The sequence below is a fragment of the Ursus arctos genome, unplaced genomic scaffold, assembly GCF_023065955.2.
Source record: "Ursus arctos isolate Adak ecotype North America unplaced genomic scaffold, UrsArc2.0 scaffold_24, whole genome shotgun sequence".
Classification (NCBI taxonomy): Eukaryota; Metazoa; Chordata; class Mammalia; order Carnivora; family Ursidae; genus Ursus; species Ursus arctos.
The window spans coordinates 22,600,292-22,622,468 of NW_026622919.1; the positions used below are offsets into that span (position 1 = coordinate 22,600,292).

General features: G+C 59.6%; 1 protein-coding gene across 2 annotated transcripts; it reads left to right on the plus strand.

Annotated features, from left to right (window-relative positions):
* The first annotated feature begins 4,181 nt into the window (after positions 1–4,181).
* Positions 4,182–21,534, plus strand: TBKBP1 (TBK1 binding protein 1). 2 transcript variants are annotated; one of them, XM_026513022.4, is made up of 10 exons: positions 4,182–4,250; positions 6,117–6,376; positions 6,754–6,876; positions 7,164–7,268; positions 8,258–8,438; positions 9,014–9,189; positions 9,380–9,441; positions 17,920–18,038; positions 18,259–18,986; positions 19,938–21,534. In XM_026513022.4, exons 2-10 carry the CDS (start codon positions 6,152–6,154, stop codon positions 20,064–20,066), a joined length of 1,848 nt encoding a protein of 615 aa, XP_026368807.1. In that variant the 5' UTR covers positions 4,182–4,250; positions 6,117–6,151; the 3' UTR covers positions 20,067–21,534. The 2 variants fall into 2 exon arrangements, with proteins under 2 accessions (XP_026368807.1, XP_026368805.1); XM_026513020.4 differs by lacking the exon at positions 4,182–4,250 and adding an exon at positions 5,502–5,742.
* Positions 21,535–22,177: the final 643 nt, after the last annotated feature.

Consider the following 22,177-nt stretch of genomic DNA (forward strand, 5'->3'; position numbering starts at 1 on the left):
TTGTACTCACCCATCTTCCCACTGAGCTAGAATCTTCTGGGGAACCGGGGCTGGGGGAGGGGCGGTGGTGCCACACAGCTGTTGCGGAAGCCCCACCTCCGAATTACCCTGGCGCTGTCACCTGATCCCGGGCAGCACGGCCTGAGCTGCTCCCTCTCCCAGGTGCTCCTCAGCCAGAAGTTCCTGAGCTGAGCTCTCCTCCGTGTGAAATGTACCTTGTGTGAAAGGAAAGTACATCTCAGCTTTGGCCCCCCGGGCCCGCGCTCTGGACGCAGGGGGCAGCCTGTCACCTTCAGGAGAGCAAGAGAATGAAGAAATGACTCCATGTGAATAAGCCCTCCAGAGCAATGGGCGGGGTGCCTGTTATTTTCTGAGCGCTGCCCTTCAAAATATGGTACAGCCTTTTGCATCTGGCCTTGGGCAAAGTCTTCCATTTTCCTGATCCTCAGTTTCATCGTGTATAAGACAGAGATCCCAGTGGAAGAGAACCCATCCAACGTTCTTAGCACAGTGCCTCACCAGGCACTCATCAGTTATCAACTATTACGGGGTACGTGCCAGGCACTGTTCAAGGCGCTGGGAGCACAGCAGTGAACGAAGCAAATGAATTCTCCTGCCGATGGAGCGCACAGTCTAATGCGTAATAACAAAGAGCGGTAGTCAAAAATTCAGTATAATCATTTTTTAAAATCCTGCAAAAGAAATCTGGGCAATAGCAGAAATGAACATGGTCATGGACGATATGAAGCACGAATAGTTATTTAAAAACACGACACCACAAAAACTATTTCCACCCAAGCCTTGCTCATTTGATTACAGGATGTGGATGACCTCCGCAGGAACTTGGGAATTTGGTGAAGGAATGGGGCTTTCCATCACCTCCCAAACTTCTGATGTGATGGGAGACCAGCAGCGGCAGGTGGAGTTCCGGGACGGTTCCGCAGCAAACCCTCATTTTCTAAGGTTTAGAACCGAGGGCTAAGGGGGCACCCGGATCCTACATTGTCGCATGTGTCTAATCACTTTTCCTGCCCACCTGCTTCTTCTTTTTTTTTTTAAGATTTTATGTATTTATTTATTTATTTGAGAGAGAGAGTGAGAGAGCAGCAGAGGGACAGGGAGAAGCACAGGTTCGATCCCAGCACTCTGGAATCGTGACCTGGGCTGAAGGCAGACACTTAGCTGACTGAGCCACCCAGGCGCCCCATGCCCACCTGCTTCTGTTTGAGTTATCTGGGTTTTATTTGGATTCAGTCTCTTTGCCGGCTGCTAATACCACCTCCTCTTACTCTTTTCAGGCAAAGTTGGGACAGGACAAAGTTATTCTCCAGAGCAAGAGTCCTGGGAGCGGGAGACAGGCTCTCCCTGACAGTTTCCAAGGAGGAAATAGGCAAGGGCAATTCGGCCCTGCTTTGGCAGTCCTCTCCTACTGGGCCTGTGGATGCCATTTAGAAATTTGTCACCACTCGGGCCTGACCAGCTGCCCACCACACTCCCTTTTTTCCTCCCACCTCACTTCCCCTTTCACCAAAGGGTTTTACCTTTTCCTGTCTCTGTTATGATGAGCCCTGATAATATCATGGGTGCTTAGAAGGAGTTCAAACCAATCTCTAGCTTTCTCCGATGAAGAAACAGGCCTGGAGAAGTGAGCTAACTAATCCTAAGTCACACTGCCTCATTCATGTATTCATTCAACCAAGAGCGCTCCTTCTTACCATGAAAGATTTAGCTCAACAGCCCAAGCGTCCATCAACAGATGAATGGATAAAGATACCCACACACGCAGACACACACACACAGGGATATCACTCAGCCATTAAAAAACAATGAAACGTTGCCATTTGCAACAACATGGATGGATCTAAAGAGTAAAATGCTAAGTAAAATATAAGCCAGTCAGAGAAACACAAACACCGTGTGATTTCACTCATATTGGAATTTAAGAAACAAAACGAACGAAGGAAAAAAAAGGGAGAGAAAGAGACAAATCAAAAAAGCCAGACTCTTGGGGCTCCTGGCTGGCTCAGTCGGTGGAGGTGGAGCCTGGGACTCAATCTCGGGGTCATGAGTTCGAGCCCCCTGTTGGGTGTGGAGATGTCTTAAAAATAAAAGCTTAAAGAAAATGAGTGGCAGAACTTAATAGATTTTTTTAAGTCTGCTGAATTAATGTATAGTGAGCGGGTACCATCAGGGCATCGGGGAGAGGAAGATGGATAGGCTACACTCCCTGCTCGCAGAACTGTCTGGAGCAACAGAACCAGAAACAGGGAGAACGCGATGAGATCAGGTCCAGATGGGGGGGGGAGGGGGTGTGTGGCATTTTAGGATCACCGAAACCAGGCCTAATCTCTGCTGGGCTTTTGCCACCAAGCACCCAGAATCCAGGATAAACCATTTAGCTGTGATTGAGGCCTGTACCCTGAGCAGCCCAACAGCAAGGGTGGACAACTTATTCTGTGGAATGAGGGCTCAGACCCATTACGCTTTCCAGTGAGGGAGGGCTTGCCAGGTTCACAGGTCCAGCGGCGGCCAACCCCACACCTTCTAGCCCAGCCTCTCATCTTTTCTTCTGCTTCAGAAGACAACCTTGTGCAGCATTAAGGAAGGTAACACTCGCCTACCCCTCGGGATTAGTGCAGCGGGATGGATGTCCCAGCCCAGCAGCCTTCATATCTAGAGGACAGGTGGATTGTTCCATTTGGCTCTGAGAAAGCTTGTGCCTCAGAGAGCAAGTGGCTGACCTAGCCTTCCTGTTCTAGACTATAAAAGGAACCCAGCAGGAGGAGGAGGAAGGAAGCCAGTTAAGAATCCCCTCTTTGTAGAGAAAGAGTCCACAGCCCCTGCCGGCTCTCGCAGGAGGACAAGCTCACCCCTAAATCCCATCTTCTCCCTACAGTGGGGCAAGATCGAAGCAGCTCCGGCTGTTGCTGCTTCTCAAAGCTCCCAAGGAAGAAGCCTTTTCTTTCCTCCTCTCCCCTTTCCAGATTCATCCTTCCTCCCTCCAGTGAACAGAAGAGAAGGCTCTGGTTCCCAGCAGCCTGAACCTTCCCTCCGGGATGGGAGGCTTCACAGCTAAATGCTGAGCCTACCAAAAACCTACACCCCGTTTCCAGGGTTGGCCTGTCAGGAGTCAGCCAGAGTCCTTCAGAGTTTCCCCTGATCATTCACTACTTGCAGCCAGGCTGACCATGCCTCTGCCCACGTTTTTTAATCCATCAAGGAATAACCGAAATGACTCATTAACACCTCCTGAAGACTCACAGAGCACCTTCAGTTCCGATTCCCCATTCTTCCTCCCATGGTTACCTGGGTCGGGAATTATCTCCAACTTTACTCAGAGAGGTTAAGTAACTTGCCCAAGGTCACACAGTGGGAAAATGGCAAAACAAAACAAAAACAAAAAGAACCTCGTGTCTCCTGCCCAGCAGTTTGGTGGGTGCTCAAATAATTTTTGTGGAAGGGCGACATGTGCTGTTTCTTCCTGTCACTGGCCGGGGGTGAGGGGATTGTGTTGGGGGGAGGAAAGCGGTTTCCCTTCTAAATGAACCTTTGACCCTGAGTTCACTCTCACTTCCGAAGAAGTTAACAAATTTAGTCTCTCCGACTAGACCCTATGGTCAGAGTATCTTTTATCAGAGCAAGGATCCCACCCCCAAGAGCAATGAAGAGTAAGTCCGATATTTTCCTTCTCAAGAGGACAAAGACCAAACCAAACCCCAAATCCAAATAAACAGCTTCCCTTTCCCCCAAAACATACAGCCCCTAAGCAAACCCCAAAGCGCCACCGGAGCCCTGCGCGGCCGCAGGCGCCCCCGACACACGCCACGCCACGCCACACTGCGTTAGGGAGGCGTCGGGGAGGGGGCGCGGAGCGCGGGCCGGGCGCGGCGGGGAGCCGGGGGGCGCCGGGCGCGCTGCCAGGCCGCGCCGCACCGCGGGGGCTGGCCGCCCCTCGCCACGTGGTGGTGGCAGCGGCGGGGTCCCGGGCGCCTTCCCAGCTGGAGAAACCCGGAGCAGCCGGGGAGGAGGAGGAGGCGGCAGCGGCGGCGGCGGCGGCGGCGGAGGAGGAGCGGGGCGGGCGGGAGGGAGGGGGGGCTGGGGGGAGGGGTGGGGGGTGGGGAGAGACCCGGCGGCGGCGACAGGGCGAGAGCGGAGCGCGGTGCCAGGGGGGTGGGGGCACCGGTGCCCGTCTGGGGAGGGAGCAGGCGGAGGGGGTAAGCTGCGATTACAAGCAGGAACCGGCAGCAGCTGTGAGTCCCCGGCGGGGCTGGGGCGGGGGGAGGGGAGCGGCGCCCGGGGGCCGGGCCCCGGGGTCGCAGGGTGGGCCGGAGGAGGGGGCGGGAGGTTGGCGAGCAGTTGGCCCCGGCGGGCCGGGGAGGGGAAGGGTCCGGCGCCGGCCGCCCGCGTTCACCCCCCCTTTCCCCCTCCGCCGCCGCTCCTCAGGCCGCACCGCCTCGGGAGCCCCCTTCCCCGGCCCGGGGACGACCGACTGGGGGCCCGGGGCTCGGCCAGCGGTGGGGGAGGGGGCTGCGTGGTCTCGGCCCCCGAGAGGGGAGGGGCGACAATTTCTGTCCGCCGAGCTAAAGGGGTTTAAAGGGCGCCTCTTAAAGGGGCCGCAGTAGGGGCCCGGGGCCGAGGAGGCACCCCCCCCCATCCGCCCTCCGCGGCTCTCACCCGGGGCCGCCGGGCCGGGGGGGAATGCGGAGGAAGGGAGCGTCTGTCGGGGCGGCCCAGGGGACGGAGCCCCCGCCGGCGGGGCCGGGCCCGAGGTGGCGGGCTGGGGGGCTGGGGGGTGTGGTGAGCGCTGGCGGGCGGAGTTGGGGGGGAGGGGATGCGCCTGGAGAGGAAGGGGTTAAAGGTGGGGCCAGCCCTACAAACACGCGCACACACTCCTTACTCGGCCCCGGTCACACGCGTTTCCCTGGCACTTAATGGGGAGTGGGAGGGGGGGGTGTTGGGACCCGGGCCTGCCGCCGGGCTTTGGGAGGTCGCGGACCCCACTGTCTCAACTCACACCTCACGCCAAGCCCCCTCTCCTACGCGCACACACGCTCCGGCGCGCGCGCACACACACCTCGGACATTCCCATAGTGCCTCACGTGACACACGGCCCCGAACGTGCCCACCCTTCACACACGCTCACGCACGCGTGCACACACAAACACACACGGCCTCTCGGTCACTTCCCAACTCCATCCCCGACCCCAGCCGCAGCCCTGCAAAGGCACTCATTGACTGTGACACACCTACACTCATTCACAGACACACACACTCCCCCCACACATGCCAACCACAGACACACATTCATAAACAGGGCCAGGAGAAGTACACACGCACCCCCTCGCCTACTCTTTCGGAGCCCTGAGTCATTCCTGCCCCCTCCCAGGGCTCCCCTTTTCCCTGTGTGCCGGCACATTGGCGGGCCAGGGAATTCTTTGGCGGTCCCTTCCCAGCCCCCCCCCCCCCCCCCCCCCCCGTGTGTTCCCTCTGACACTCTGGGAGGACTTCCTGTGGGTCCCAGGTCAGGGGCGAGGAGGGCCTGGAGGGTTGCCACAGCCCTGGTGTGAGTGGGGGAGGTACTTCCTTTTCCTGAACTCCGGGATCCTGCAGGAAGAAGCTGGGAAGTTGGGCGGGGGCCCCACAGAGGACGTCCTGACAGTGGTGGGGCTGACTCCCAGTCGCACTGGGCCTTAGGGAGGAGCCGGGGTGCCAGAGGCCTGGGATGAGGAGCTTGGCAGAGAGGTACTTGGGGAAGCGAGGCCTAGGGGTGGAGAGGGGCTGAGGAGTATCAAGGCAACCCCGGCTGGGCCCTGACTTGGGAAGGCAGTCCTTTCCTGTCCACAGGTCTCCCTGGGTTCTGGAAGGAACTCTTCCCTGCCGCTAGCCTGGCTTACTTGTCCCTACTTTTCTTCCCCCCCTCCCTCCAAGTTTTCAGTGGGTTCCAGCCCCTTCCCCCAAAGGCAGCAGAGAAGACAGGGCTTAGCAGTCTGGGGGGAGACGGGGGTGGGGGCTTCCAAGCTGTCTCTCGGCTGGCCATAGTGTTCCTTGGGCCAGGTCGAGGGGTATCAGAGACAGCGTCCAGGCTGCCCTCTCCACCGTTGCTCCTGCTCTCCCAGGAGGCCCAGTGGGGGCCGAGGCCCGGGCCCTTGCCATGGAGTCCATGTTTGAAGATGACATCAGCATCCTGACCCAGGAGGCGCTGGGGCCCAGTGAGGTGTGGCTGGATGCCCCAGGAGACCCCTCGCTGGGGGGGGACATGTGCTCGGCCTCCCACTTTGCCCTCATCACAGCCTATGGAGACATTAAAGAGCGGCTGGGAGGCCTGGAGAGGGAGAATGCCACCCTCCGCCGCCGTCTCAAAGTCTACGAGATAAAGGTCAGAACTTGGGAAAGATGGGGGTCTGGCCGTGTGTGTGTTACAGTAGGGGCTCTGAGGGGCAGGAACTGGGGATCCCACGAATCCCAAAGAGGGATCAGGACCCACACTCCCGGGAACTTGAGGGTCCCCCATGACAGATGTGGCTGCTGTGGATGGGAAGGGTCAGGAAGGGATCCTCAGGGCCAAGGGGTGGGACCTTGAATCTAAACAAGATCTGGTTGCTGGGAGATGCCTCCAGGTCGTGTGGATCCCACTTGAGCAGGGGAGGGAGGGACCAGGACTTCGAGGCAGGTTGTGGGGTGGGGGCCTGAGTGAGGCTGAAGCCTGGGCAGGGCGTTGGGCGCCAGCCATCCTGAGGGCCTGCCTGCCCACAGTACCCGCTGATCAATGACTTTGGAGAGGAGCACGGCTTCTCTCTGTATGAAATCAAGGATGGCTCCCTGCTGGAGATGGAGAAGGTCAGCCTGCAGCAACGGCTCAACCAGTTCCAGCACGAGGTGAGCCCCTCGCTGGCCTCCCGGCCCAGGCTGGTCTCCCGGCCCAGGCTGGTCTCCCTGAGCTCCCTGTTCCAGTGTATTTCTAACACCTCCCGCCCCCGCCCCCCAGCCTCTGTCTCCTGGATCAGAGATGGTTGTAGCCTTCCCTAGAATGGGCTGCAGCCTCGACCCCCCCTCCACTGGGTGCTGGATGTGCGGGCGGGGGAGGCACGAGGAGCCGCTCGGCCCGCACGTCAAGGATGGGCCTGACTGTGGCGTGCCCTCCACTCCCTCCGGGCCCCATCCAGTTGCAGAAGAATAAGGAGCAGGAAGAACAGCTTGGGGAGATGATCCAGGCTTATGAGAAACTTTGCGTGGAGAAGAGCGACCTGGAGACAGAGCTGGGGGAGATGGTGAGGCCTGGGGAGCCGGGGGTGCTCGAGGGTGAGACCCCACGTGTGTGTGTCTGTGGTGTGGAGCCCAGTGGGTTCCTGTGTGTCTTTGGGTGCCCGTCGCCCTTGGGAGTGGGGCTGAGTGTGTCATTCCAGTTGTGAGTGACTCCCAGCACACCCTGGCCATGCAGTGACCTGCAGACGCCGTGTCTCTTGCCTGTGTTTGGGTCTTGTGCTGGGCTGACTCTCTGCCTGCGGCCCTGTGCCTGGAAGGTTGCGTGGGTCGAGGGCAGAGGGAATCAGGTCTCTGTGGCTGCTGCGATGGGTCTCGGCCTGTCTGTGATTCTGAGTAGGGGTGTGCAGGTGGGCAGGCGTCAGAGTCAGGAGACACGGTCTCTGACAGCTCCTGCCTGCGACCTGGGTTAAGGCATTTAGCCTCTGTCCCTCCTCTGAAAAGGGCACATGATTACCACAGCGCTGTGTGGTTGTGGGGCATTTGTGTAAAAATGTCTTGCCTTAATCATCACCAACACTTACACAGCCCTTACCGTGTGCCAGGCACCGTTGTGATCTCTTTAGACACATTTACTGCTTTCAATCCTTATAACCTACAAGGTAAGTGAGGCTGTCCCCACGTTATAGATGAGACGGGTGAAGCCCAGCGTGGTTGTCACATAGGCAAATAGAAATCCTTATGCTTCTGAGGGGGTGGCTGTGTCTGGACCGAGGGGGCCGTGTGGTCTTATAAGCGTCCCGTGTGTTCATGACAGGGAAGAGGCATTAACTCTGACCTTGCAAGGGGCAACAGCCAGAAACATCTGCATTGCAGTTGCTGGGAGACAAGACCTCACACTCATAGCCACTGAGAGTGGAGTTGGGATGTGTGACTTGGGGCCTCGGCTCAGCTTAGGGGGGGATGGCTTCCCAGACATGCGGGAGTCCTGGGTTTGGGGGGCCCTCAGGGGTTCCCTAGTCCTGGGCAGACCCTACTCCTTTGTCTCTCCGTGCAGCGGGCCCTGGTGGAGACCCACCTGCGGCAGATCTGTGGTCTGGAACAGCAGCTGCGGCAGCAGCAAGGCCTCCGGGACGCCGCCTTCTCCAGCCCCAGCCCCCCGCCTGCCCCTGCCCCACCGTGTGCTGATCTGGACCTGCACTACTTGGCACTGAGAGGGGGATCTGGCTTGAGTCACGGTGAGATCTCCGCGACCCCCGACGTCCCTTCCCCAAAGTCCCCCAGCCTAACCCCCGTTTCCGCATCCTTGGACACCTCTCCCTTCTGGGACTGATAGTCAACACCCCATTATAATGTCTTAAATGTCTCCCATAATTACCCTATCCCTCTTTACCACCTGTTCCCTTACCCAGTTTCTCCCACCGCCCCGCCCCTTACCACCCGCTTTCCCTGGCTACCCCCATGCAGTTCCCGTGTGTGTCAGCAGAGGGCACCTCCACTCAGGGTCCCCCTGCCTGTCCTAGGTGGTGATCAGCAGAGGCCAGAGGATGCTTGGAGATTTGAATGTGGCCAGGGAAGCCCTTCATGAGGCCATCTTATTTTGTTCCTGGCCTCCAGGAAGATTAGAAGAGGCAGCTCAGGCCATCCTTCCTCAGAGCCCCCGTAGAGGCATCTTGGGGAATTTGGCCTCTGGCTGGCCCTTTCGGATCTCTCATGCTGCGGTGCTCACCTGTTTCAGTCTCTGCTGGTCTGGGAGTCGGTGGAGGGTGCCCAGCAGCCGGGCCCAGGCTGACGTTATCCTCTGTCCTGCCAGCAGGCTGGCCGGGCCCCACAGCCAGTGTGAGCGAGCTGGAGCGGCGGCGGTTGGAAGAGGCTCTGGAGGCTGCCCAGGGCGAGGCCCGGGGGGCTCAGCTTCGGGAGGAACAGCTCCAGGCTGAGTGCGAGCGGCTGCAGGGGGAGCTGAAGCAGCTGCAGGAGAGCCGGGCCCAGGTAAAGGGCAGGGACATTGGGGCCCAGGACCCTGCCCAGAGCTCCACGGAGGCCCCGGGGGCTGCTGGAAATAGCCTTTAGAGGCCCAGGACTTCCTTCCTGGGTATAGACTGGCCCTGGGAGTGGTAAAGAGGGGAGGAGGGTCCGGGCAAGGTGACCACTGGCATCTGACCTCAGTCTTCCTCCCTAGGATCTCGCCTCCAACCAGTCAGAGCGGGACATGGCGTGGGTGAAAAGAGTCGGGGATGACCAGTAAGTCACATCTGAAATCCTCTCCCTCTTGACCTCTGTGCCCTGGGGGTGGCATTCCCCAGGTCCTCCCTTCGGTTCACTTCTCCCACCCTGTGTTGCTTGGAGGACCTGTCTTCCAGTGTCAGGGCTGTGCGGTTTGGCTTGCTTATGTGGCTCTGCGCGCTTCCCAGCAAGGAGGTGGCGTTCTGGGATGTCCCCTTTGCTTTCTTCTGGCACCCAAGCTTATGCCTCCTTGCGGTGTCAGGGCTTGACAGATCTCCTCCGCAGCTTTGCTGCTCCGTTCTGTGTCGCCCGGTGAGTTTCTGGGCCTCTCTGGGGCCCCGTTTTCTGCCCAGTAACAAGGCCAGTTAGTTGGGTTAACTGTCCCCTCCCTGGTGAGGAGGAAGGAGGTGGTCTGTCTCAGGATTGGTGATGCCTTGTTTCCTGCCTCAGGAGAAAGCTGAGGCTGAGAAGAAGAGGGGCTTCCTTGAGTTCTGTGGCAGCAGGGAGGGGGAACAGAATGTGCTGTGCTGGGGCGGCCCTTGGGAATCATGGAGGGAAGGAAGGGCAGCAGGAAGTAGGGAGGAGCTGTCAGTGGGGAGTCTAATGGCGGGGGCCCCTGGGGCAGCACCGGGCAGCAAGCGAGAGGGCAAGCAGCAGCCTGACAGCACTGAGCCTGATGCTTTTCACATCCGCACCCTGAACTCCTCCTCTCCCGCTTTCTGAGAAACAGAGCGCACACCTCCTTCCGCCTAAGCCTTCTCCCCTGCAACCAGTCCGTGTGGCACAGACTCCCTATTTTCATTGGAGGGGAAGACTGAGGCCCTGAGAGGGGCAGGAACTAACTCTCCATCACACCGTATACCTGGCTACGGGACCCCAGGGGGCCTCCTTCCAGCAGGTTTCCTTCTCACCTTCCTCCCAACTTCTGGCCAGTTGGGGATACCCCTCACTTCCCTCTGCACCCTGGGGTGAGGGCCTGGGTGGAGCTGTGATAGCTGGGGGGGGTGAGAACCCAGTGTGTAGGACCGGTGGGTGGGATCCCTCAAGCCACGCTGCTGGGGGGGGCGGTGTTGGGGGTGTCTGTGCAGCGGGTCTGTCCTAGCTTGTGGGTCTGGGCACATCCTAACCCATGTGCCCAAACCTAGAACACACACACACTTCTAGAAGCCTAGCTTGCCTCAAAAGTTACAGTGAAGGGCCCTTTATGGCTCACCGAGTCCCACCCCCTCTTAGCAGACCAGCAGCGAAGGCTCCCTCCAATTGGTTGAATCCAGAGAGAGGACTTTTTTTTGGCAGGACTGGAATCAGAATAGCCAGGTTGAATCCTTCCAGGGATGCTGAGCAACTTTGCCTTACTGGCTTCGCCTCTGTGGCCCCAGGTTCCTGGGCTCAGAGGGCAGTCGTTACTGAGAAATGTGGGAGGAAGGTGAAAAGGGTGGAAGGCCAGAGAAGGAATGGCGGGTCCCAAGGGGCCAAGGCTGTAAGTGAGGGAGTGAAGGAGAGCTCCTCCCACAGGCGCTTGTGGAGGTGGGAGCGTCCATGCTGCCCCAAGGCCAGGACAGCCACCCCTTCCCTTCCCACCCAAGCCGCCTACCCCACCCCGTCCCTTTGGCCCGAGGAAGCTGCGCTTTGCCCAGGGGCTGGCCTGAGCCTCTCTTACCAGAGCTGACCTCCGGGCTCCTCCCCTCCGTCCCGGACCGTTGGGACTCCGCATGGGCACCTCCTAGACCTCTCACTCCGGAGCCAGCCAGGCTCTGCCTGCCCAGCCTCAGGCTTCTTTTCAAGCAGATCATCTCTGGACAGCCCCAGCTTGGCAAGAGTTAATTCTCAGAGGAAGTCCTCACTCCCCCGGCAGTTTTATTTTCTTATAAACTCAGCTCCTTTTGGTAATTGCTTCCCGAGTGCTCCCTCCCCAGTCCTCCCACCTGAGTCACCTGCTCTCAGCTCACTTTCCCCCACCAGCCCCTCCTCTTTCTTCCATTTTGTCCAGACCCTCCAGGCTAGTGGGAATTTTACCTATAGGCTTTCCCAGGAGAGGAATGCAGGGCTGGGTTATCCGCATAGGGGTCACGGGAATTCCTGAATCCAGGCTAGCCCTCCGATGAGTCTGGTGTGTTCCTGAAAGGTGCTTATCTGTCTCCGTTTGGACACTTCCAGGGCAGCCAGTTTTATTGTGGGGGCCCTAGCTGTTAAAATATCCCCCCTTAAAAAAAAATATCCCCCCTTATACTGCCACTGCCTCTGCTAATCCTACCTGCCCCCCCCCCCCAGTGGTCCTACCCATGCTGAGGGGACAGGCCATCGAGGCAGCCCTGGCCCCAAGGATTCCCAGTCCTTCCCATCCCAGCCCCGAGCCCACCAGCTCTGAACATCAGTGTTCCTCTGAAAGTGGCCGTGGAGACCAGACCAGGCCACTCCTCCACCCTCCAGGTCTGACCTCCAGGCAAGATTGCCCTGCTGTTTGGTCAGCCCAGCACTTGGTGGCTGGTGCCCAGGGGACAGATTATCCCAGAGAAAGAGCTGTTGGAGGTCAGTCAGGGGCCAAAGGCAGTGATGAGGGAGGGTGGGAGCGGAGACCAGCCTGCTCCTTAGGATACACAGGGAGGTAAGGAAGCTGGAGGGTCTCAGGTGGGGGGGGGGGGGATGTGCAGAACGCATGCCCCCACCCTCTGAGCCCAGCTCAGAGTCGCAGGTCCTGAGTGTGGCCTTTCTGAGGGTGTGGCTAGTGCTGAGGGTGGAGGGGAAATTGTGGAGTGGGGGTTCCTTGAGGGGGCCTAGGGCTCGGGTGGGCAGGCTCAGTGAAGGGAGTGAGGGTGCAATGAGGGAGGGGAGCCCTCCAGTGAGAAGATGGGGGCTCATTATGAGTGATGAGGGAGAGAACTATAGGGCTTGCTTTTTTCCCAACGTGGGGGGCTCAGTGTTGCAGCCCTGGCCCTTTTCCGCCCCCCCCCCCACACCCCTCTCTCCGCCCACAAGCCTCTGCGTGGGCTGCGGTTAGTGGTGGGGGAGAAGTGTGAACTCGGAGAGAGAGGATGGAAACTCTGCACAGAGGTCAAGGGCAGTGTGGGGTGGGTCAGGACGGAAGTCGGAGACCCCCGTGTACCCTGAACTTAGCCTCATGCCCCAGAACCAGCAGGCCCAGGGCCTCCCCCTTCACGCTTCTCACCCTCCCTACTTCCTTTCTTTCAAATCTCCTCCAGCCAGGGCAGGGGTGCTCACAGGAATTAACCCCTGAGCACTTGCAGCCTTGGGACTCCCCGAGGGTGGGGAAAGCTCTGAAGTTGGCACCCAGCACTCCCACCCGATTGTGGTCTGAGGGATCGGTGGGCTTTGAATCTGTCTCTGACTCTGGCCTTGCCAGGAAGGCAGAGAGCAGCCCTTACCCACACAGTCTCCCTAGATGGGAAATTGCACATCCTCCCCTCATTCTTAAACCAAAGTCGTTGAGCTGGTTGGTATTTCCAAAAAAGGATCAAAACGAGTGTCTTTCCTTCTCTCCCCCCCCCCCCCATCTCCTGGGCGCTCCCAGTTCTTCATCCGGGCTGGACACTGTGTGAGGCAGTTTACCTGCAAACCCTTGTTTCATTCTCCCCGAAGATGTGGTGAAGGTATTGTCCCCTTTTACCGCTGAGCAAACTGAGGTACAAAGAAGTTAAGTAGCGGGAGAAGGGAAGTGTGAATAGCAGGCGGGCCCTGAGCAGACGGGGCAATAGTACCTCGGGGGGGTGTTTTTCTGGTTCAGGTCCTTCCTCAGGTAGCAGGCTCTTCTGTGAGGGGCGATCAGACGATTTGTTGAGCAAACCTGGTCCGTTTTGAAAGGGATGGTTTCAATATGTTAACATTTCAAAAATCTAAATAGTTCTGCGGGGCGACTCCTGTGAACCAGGACCGTCCCGGTCCCACTGGGACGCGTGCCCCCGCCACCCCCACAGCACTCAGGATCACAGCCCCGGGGCGTGAGCTGCTCAGCGTGGCTGTCTCGGGGAGGGAGCCTTTCCCGAAGCAGCGAACATCGAGCTGTGCTGGGGGCATGGCGGGGCTGCCATGAAGAGCCAGGCTCTGTGGCCCGCAAGTCATAGCTGGTCGAGGAGAGTGAAGGGGCTCAAGGCGCCTCAAAGGAAGTGGTAGAGCGCTGGCTTGTTACAGAGCGACTTCCTCCTCCCCCCGGCCCGCAACCTCAAGGCCGCTCCACGGCCCGGTGCCTGTGGTTCTCTCCCCGAGGGTCGGGCGGGAAGGCTGATGCTGGGTGTGCCCGTGGGTGGTGGAAAGTTTGGTCCCTAAATTCCCCCACGAGGGTGAGGTGGCCGGGGGCAGCTGGGGGGCAGCTCTGGGCAAAGATGGAAGGGCTGGGAATGCTGGCTTTCTGTGGGCCTCCTGATGCTGAGTCAGCTGGTGATTCTGCCCCCCACGACCAGCTCCATCTGATCCTGACCCCCATCCTGCCCTGATCCGGATGCCATCCCTGGCTTTAACCCTGCCCCTCATCCTGACCCCCAACTGTGTCCACAATCCTGATGCAAAATGAACTCTCAACCCCAGCCCTAATCTGACCCTGACCCCAGCCTTAATCCTGACCTCAAGTGCAGCCCCAGTTCCCATGCCCTGGCCCAGCGCTAGCCCTCACCGTGGCCCCCAGGCCCCCAGTGACCTTCCCTGGGGAAGGCGCTGCAGGGTCCCTTGTGCCTCCCAGCTGGTTTAGGGGTAGAAAGAGCCCCTTTCCAGAGGAGGAGGCTCCGGTCCCTGACCTTCCTCATCTCAGTGGCTTTATCAATCACAGCGAAGATTATTGCTTCTAGATGAAATTTTGCGATTCCTGAATTATTCGTGGAAAGAATGAATGAAAGGACAAGTCAGTGAAGGGTGGAGAGGTTTGCAGCGGAGGGCGTCCTCCTTCCTGCCAGCTCTGCCGTTTGCACTCTGGCTCCTCCGAAGGTGCCAGCTCAGCAGGCTGAGGGGCCAGGAGCAGCTTCGAATCCCTGCTCTGTGCCACCCCTGCTCTGTGACCTTGAGCCAGCTTCTTAATAGCTCTGATCTTCCGTATACGTCTAGCACCTTCCTCTCCCCTCCCAGAGCAGGGGTGGTGATGCTCAGGCTACTGTGGGGCTCCCCAGCCTCCTTCACCTCATCTTTCCCTTCTGCCACCCACCCATCCCCCTTCCCCGCTTTCCTGATCCTCTTGGAAGGCGGTACGTAGCTGAGTGGTCAGTAGCCTGGACCTTAGAGTCCAGGGGGCCAGAGCTCTGTTTCAGCACCTGCACTGCTCCTAGGCTTGAGGACTCTGTAAGCCCCAGTTCTGTCATCTGTAACATGGAGAGAGGGGTGGCCACCTTGTGGGGTTGTTGTGAAGATTCAGGAACGTTCTTTAGCATGATGCCCGTGGTAAGCACTCATCAAAGTTGTTGTGAAGATTCAGGAACGTTCTTTAGCATGATGCCCGTGGTAAGCACTCATCAAGGTTACCTATCATTCTTTTCTCCCTAGATCCCTCCCAGGTTCTGAGAGATGCAGACAGAACTTTCCCCCGTAATTTAGGCAGTAAAGAAGTGCCCCAGAGCAGCCGTCTGCTGCCGTGGGCCTGACCCATGCTTCCCGAACAGTCAGTCGCAATGGTGGGAACTAGCGTTCAGGTGGGGGCCGGGAAGCCAGGAAATGGAATGTGTATTCAGGTGCACGTGTGCAAGCCCTGGTTGTGTTGTGAAGTTGAGATTTTTTCCACTGAATTGGCAGTGTTTTCTAATGTGAGTCATTCAGGTCCTTAGCATCTGTAGCAGCCCGGGCCTGTGAGTCTCGAGGTGGGAAGAGATGCTTGATGAAAGGGGCCATCCGGAAGGGCCGCGGGACGTCCGGAGATCAGACCCCACCACCTTGCCTCGGGTCTCAGAGGTCTTTGTGAGGCTGCCTGGGGCTCCAGGAGGAGAACGATACTCACCTGCCTCCCCACCCCCCTCCCCACACCCGGTCGGAGCTGGGGGAGGGGCTGGGCCTTCTGGGCTAGGGGCTTCTTTCCTGCTGACCTGTCTGTTTTTCTGTGAGGGGGGTGCCAGGAGCAGGGCGGTGGAAACTGGGGTAGCTCCTGACAAGGGGAGGAAGGCAAGTAGGGGAGAGATAGGGGCCTGGGAACTGAGTGTGGCAGGTGAGATCTCCAAGGCGGGGTGTGAAGGCGACGACCTGTATCTGTCACCTGAGATACAGCAGTGACGGCGGATGGGGAGAGAGATGGGGAGACTAGTGGCTGCCCCGCCGCTCTGTCAGAGGGGGACGCTCAGTCAGGGCCCTGCTCAGAGCCCCCTCCTGCTCCTGCCACTGAGGGGTCGGCGTGATCCTCCGCAGCCCCCAGTCTGATGGGGGAGACATGGCTCCTGCACTCAGTCTGAAGAGGGGAGCTGTCACTGGGGAGTCCCCAATTTAATGTGGGACACACAGGCTGGATCTTCCAGTCTGATGGGGGAGATGCCATTTCTTCCCACAGACCCATGAGAGGAAGGTCAGGGATCACAGAACAGATCACGTAAGGGCTGAGCTGTGATAGAATGGAGGTTCCAGCACCTCGGCCAGGGTTCCCCAAAGGACTCCCTCCTCTCTGCTCCCCTCCATCCCTGTGCACCCTCAGCTGGGTACTCTCTCTCCCTAGGAAGTGGGCTTGTCCCCCAGCATCCCAGCCCCTTTGCAGTAATTTGGCTTTGGCCCAAATGGGTTAAAAATAGTTTTGTCATGGGAGGGGCTTTTGCCTCCCCCATCACCCAGCTCACCCCAGGATTAGCTAGAGAGAACCAGCCAGTGAGCAGAGAGCGTAGAGTGAAGGAGCTCAGTCATTATCTACCCTCTGCACCTCGGCTTTTCCTGCCCTCTGAAGCCCTAACCTCAAGACTTCCCCTTCTCTCCTCTAGGGTCAGACACACACACACACACACACACACACACACACACACACTCACTCTCACACCATCCCTCATACTCAACTGGCCTCACTCCTGCCTTCACTCCCTCCCTTCCACATGCATCCTCTCTCCCATGACCATTACCTTGGGATGGGGACAGGGAACTCAGGGTCTGGAGACACCGCCCCCCCAGCCCTATTCATGCCTAGCACCCTACAGCTCCTAGAGCAAGAGGGCTTCCCCTGGGAGGAGATCCATTTGGAGTGGCTGAGCCTCTCCCTGCCACCTCTGTCCAGCTCCAACTTCCACAAAGCTCTCGAGTCCCTTCTGGACTTGGGAAGGGGGCGGGGCGATCTAGCGGAGGAAACCAAACCCCTGCCTCCCAGGCTGTGTCCAAGCCTAGAACAGAGATGAAAGCAGTGACCCAAGGCAACCACAGAGTGGCATGTGAGGTCAGGAAGAGCTCCCTGGAGGGGTGCAGCCCAGGCTGGGAGCGGGGAGGGGCAGCGCTGAGACAGAGAACCTTCCGTAGTTCTGGGTCAAATGACCCAAAGAGAAAGGAAGAGAAAAGGAAGTGGGTGAAGTTTTTGCTGCATTCAGAGCCTGTTCCAGCTCCACGCAGGTGGGCGCCCGGGAGGAAGTGGGAGGACGAAAGGGAAGAAGAAAAGGCAGATGGCTGGGGAGGCTCAGTTCATTCTTCGCTTCCTGACCGTCTAGTGGGCGCCAGGCCTGGACCGGGTGCTGGGAATACAAATACAGCAACATAATGCTCCCTTTCGAAGAATTCCCAGGGCAGTTCCAGAACAAGGCAACTTCTGATAAGGGCTTATTGTGGGTCGCGCCCTCTGGAGGTGTGCGGCACACAGCAGCTGCTCGCAGAGCTCTCCATGGAAGGGCTCCCTGGCATCCCGGGAGGTGAGAGACTGAGAGCTCAGGGGCAGCCTTGAGGTGGAAGCAAGAGCAGTGGGCCTGGCGCTTGGCAGATTTAGGAGCTGGCTCTGGCAAGCCAGAAGGCCATATCTTCACCTACGGAATGGGGGTCTTAGGTCGTGCGGCACTGGTCCCCAGTCCTTCAGTGAGGACTCCTCATGGACCCCCTGTCCCCCCCCCCCAGGTTGCATTTACACTTTTAGGATTCGCTCTTTGAGAAAATTCACAGTAACTAAAGCTACTATAAATTCAGTGCCGGTTTTTGATGAATCTGTGTTTTATTCGTCGCCACAGCTTCTGCACAGATTAGAAAAACATTCACACACACCTGTATCAGATGTGCTCAGGCCATAGACAATGCCTGGTGAACGCACAGGCTCAGGGACCCCTTGGCATCCCTGAGCTCCCCAGCCCCTAGTCTGGGAGCCACTGCCCTCGCCCCAGGTCAGGTTCACTGGGAAGTGAGGGAGGCTCCCTGGAAGAGGTGGCATTTGAGATCCATTCTGCATTTGGGGTAGGAGGGCCCTGGAGGGAAGGGAGAGTCAGGGGCTGGGGCACAGCCAGTTCTCCCTCCGCAGCCATGACCCTAAACCCACTTTCCTTCTCTCCTGCACTCCCTGCCCTCTGACCCCGGGGTCAGGGCAGGCCGGAGTCAAGCCTTGCCTGGGGGGGCCGGGGTGTCCTTTAGGGTGAATTTGGCGCTGGCTTACACGGAGCTGACAGAGGAGCTGGGCCGGCTTCGGGAGCTGAGTTCCCTGCAGGGGAGGATCTTAAGGACTCTGCTGCAGGAGCAGGCCCGGAGTGGTGGTGAGATGGGGCCCGGGATGGGGAGGCCAGGAGCTGGGTCTGAAGGGAGGGGGGCAGCTGTGGCTACCGTCCTGGGGCCACGCTTGCCTTCCTTTCCCCGCCGGGTCTTTCCAGGAGAGCGGGTGGGCGCTGGGCGCCGGCAAGCCCACGGCTCCCCCAGCTCTGACGCCTCCTCTCCCCACCACTGTCCTCCCTTCCACTCTCCCGGCTTCTCTTCCAGGCCAGAGGCACTCGCCGCTGTCGCAGCGCCACTCCCCGGCCCCCCAGTGCCCCTCCCCGTCCCCGCCCGCCCGAGCGGCGCCCCCTTGCCCCCCGTGCCAGTCCCCCGCCCCCCAGCGCCGCTCTCCCGGGCCCCCGTGCCCCTCGCCCCAGCAGCGCCGCTCGCCGGCCTCGCCCTCCTGCCCGTCGCCCGTCCCGCAGCGCCGCTCGCCGGTGCCGCCGCCGTGCCAGTCCCCCAGCCCGCAGCGCCGCTCGCCCGGACCCCCCGCCTGCCCGGCCCCGCAGCCCCGGCCCCCGCCGCCCCCGCCGCCCACCGAGAGGACGCCGGCCGAGCGCGCCTACGCCAAGCCGCCCAGCCACCACGTGAAGGCCGGCTTCCAGGGCCGCCGCAGCTACTCGGAGATGGCGGAGGGCGCGGGCTACGCGGGCGCCTCCCCGCCCTGGCTGCAGGCCGAGGCGGCCACGCTGCCCAAGCCGCGGGCCTACGGCGGCGAGCTCTACGGGCCCGGCCGGCCGCTCAGCCCGCGGCGCGCCTTCGACGGCATCCGGCTGCGCTTCGAGAAGCAGCCGTCTGAAGAGGAGGAGTGGGCCGTGCCCACCAGCCCGCCCAGCCCCGAGGCGGGCACCATCCGCTGCGCCTCGTTCTGCGCCGGCTTCCCCGTCCCCGAGTCGCCCGCCGCCACCGCCTATGCCCACGCCGAGCACGCGCAGTCCTGGCCGTCCATCAACGTGAGTGGGGCGTCCGCGGGGGTGGGGGGGTGGGCTCCCGGCCTTGGGCCCCGCCCCTCGCCTCCCCGGGCCGCCCCGGGCCCTGCACTTCTCCCTCCCTGCCTTTGGCTCGCGTGGAAGGGGCCTGCACCGGACAGCGCGGGCTCGTTCGGTGCCGACGTTAAGGGCATGGACTTCAGAGTGACAGTCTTGGATTTGATTCCAGAGTTTAAGCCTTGGCCGCTGTGAGACCAAGGACAAGCTACTTACCCTCTCTGAACCTCAGTTTTCCTATTGGCCAAATGAGGGCAGTGACTGTATGATCTCATTACGCTGGAGGGTTCCTGAGAGGGAGGCAGTGAGCCCTCTGCTGTGACACCAGTGATGGAGGCCGTGATGACCGGCACAGGTGTCAGGCCCACATGGGGACGGGCCTGCTCATCCAGTTCCCTCCATCTGGCCTCAGAGCCCCTGCTCTTTACTGGCTGTCCTACAAGACAGCCTGTCTTGGGGCTCTGTCATTTCACTGAAATAATGAGTTTCCTGAATATCAGAGCCAGCCCTTGCCACCTGGAAGGACCAAAATATATTCCAAAACCAGACAGAAAATTATTTTTGGGTTGTACATTGTTTGGGATTATCCATTGCTTTGAGTTATCCGGGAGCCGTGTCTTAGTCACTCTGGGGGCATGTCTGGGTCTTGGCTTCCCTCGTTACTGCAGATAACTGCCCCGGGGCGGCAGGCCGAGCATACACACCTCCTGGGGGCCTAGGCCCTGGGTTGGGGGAGTGCATGCTGAGCTGGTGGGCGGGGAGGGGGGAGGAGGAGGGATAGTGCTGGACAAAGGGGAACCAGGCCGTCTCTGCATGTTACAGTCCTCCTTGCCCTGGGTCTCAGGAAAGGGCAGGCTGGGCTGTGGGGACCGTGAGGGAGGGCTGGGGACCGTAAGTGACTTCCCTCTCTCTCCACAGTTGCTGATGGAGACAGTGGGCTCTGATATCCGCAGCTGCCCCCTCTGCCAGCTAGGTTTCCCTGTTGGGTACCCGGATGATGCCCTCATCAAACACATTGACTCCCACCTGGAGAACAGCAAGATCTAGGGTGCCTCCCCCACCCACTGGCTGTTTCTCCATTTTCTCTCATCACCCCCACTCACTCACTTTGAATGCTGCATGAATCTCGTGGGGGGCCCCTGCCCCTTGCGACCCCCAGATACCTCCACTAGCTACCAAGTCAACGTGTGTGCCGTCTTCCCTGGTCTAGGCACCACTCAGCCCTGGCTCTTCCCTGGAAGGCCAGCCGAGGCTCTCCCCAGCTCCCTGGCTTCTGCTGGGGCTGGGGGGCAGGGGGGATCTGGGCTGGGATGGGAGAGGCATATCCCACCCAGCCTCTCCCTCTGCCTTTCTGTTCTCAAGACAGGGTTGGATCCAAGAAGGTGTCTAGTGCTTGGGCCTGGGGGAGGGGGAGGGTATCAGAGGACTCTGGGAGCTCCCCTAGCCTCTCCCCAGGTGTCCATCTTTCTCAGGCTGTGCTCTGTCCAGGGAGCACCTCCCTGTGGGGTCCCAGAGCCTGCCTTGCACACTGATACTAGTTCCTCCATCCCATGGCCAGCTCGGGGCCCTTGTCACGGGCCCCCCTTTGGGGAAGGAGGCATCTTGTTTTGTTGCCATTCCCTGCAGGCCAGTCTTGTTCTCCTCCTCTGCCCCCCTGGGGAATAGGGAGGGTGGGAGTGGAGAGGGAGGACCCTGCAGAACTGGGAGGAGTCAGCCTAAAGAGGCCGCCCTGAGGGCAGGGGGTGCGGGGGACACCCTGCACCATGACCCCCAGGCCAGGGGAGTATCTGTGCTAGCCTCCCAGGCCCCTGCGCCCCCCTGGAGCCCCTAGCACCAAGACACAGGTTGTTAAGACAGATGCTCCCCTCCACCCTTACCCTACTCGAGTCCCTGACAGCACAGGTGCCCTGGAGCCCGTGTGTGACTCGGCCTCTGTTAGCTGGGTGGGTGCCATCAGCCCTGCCTCCCAGGCCAGAACCTACGGATGGGCCCAGGGTGCTGTTGGAGATCAACTTCAAAAGAGCTAACCCCCTTCCCACACCCCAGCGACCCACATTCCCTCTGTGAAATCTACCTCAGAGTCGTACCCTCAGAAGGATGGGTAAGCAGGAGGCCAGGGGGTCCCCAGGGCTGAGGTGGGGAGCTTCCTACGGCAAGAGCCTGCTGCCCCACGATGAATCCAACTCTCCCCCGCTCCCCACTGCGAGCCTCTCCCAGGTCTCAGCCCCGGGCTGGTGGCAGTGGGCGCTACCGTCAGTGCATGTACCATTCTGATCCAACTCTTCCAGGCACCCCCCCCACCGCCTCCTCACACCCCCTCGTCCTCAGTGCAGGGGAGTGAAGAGGTGTGTCAGGCAGGAAGGGACCAAGGACTCCAGAGACACATGGCATTGTACCTTGAGTGTTCCCCCCACCCTGCCCGGGGAGGGGAAATGGGGAAGGGGCCTGGAGAGGGAGGTGGGGGCCCCTGAGCTCTCTGAACAAATTGAAAGTCCAAATAAAACTTACCTGTTCCATCTGCTCTTGGTCTGTGCCCTCCGTGGCTGGGGTGGGGAGAAAACCCTTGGTAGCAGGAGGTCTTGCAAACTCCCTCAAGGAACCACAACCACGGCAAGGTGGGCACTGGACAAATGGGGTGCATGGGGCATCCGTGTTTTAGGGTGATTCTGGAGATGTGGGTATGCAAGTGGCCACAGATGACTTGTGACATGGACTTTATGTAAAACAGATATCTTTTAAATTAATTAATTTATTTCTAAAGATTTTTTATTTATATATTTGACAGAGAGCGAGAGAGGGCACACAAGCAGGGGGAGTGGGAGAGGAAGAAGCAGGTTTCCCACTGAGCAGGGAGCCCGATGCCAGGGCTCCATCCAGGACCCTGGGATCATGACCTGAGCTGAGCCAAAGGCAGACGCACCCCCCAGAGCCACCCAGGCGTCCCAGTAGAGGGTGTCTTTGTGACAAAGCAGCCAGCCTAGCCCTGAGCTCATGTTCGGGACTCTTGAATTTGCCCTCCCCAGCAGGCCCGGTAGGTAGAGGTTTTGAAGCCTGGGGGATTCCATAGCAGCTGTGTCTTCATCCAGTGATTTCTACATGTCAGGAGCTAGGCTGGGCCTCAAAGAATCCGTGTTCCGTGTCCTTATGGTGCTGAGAGC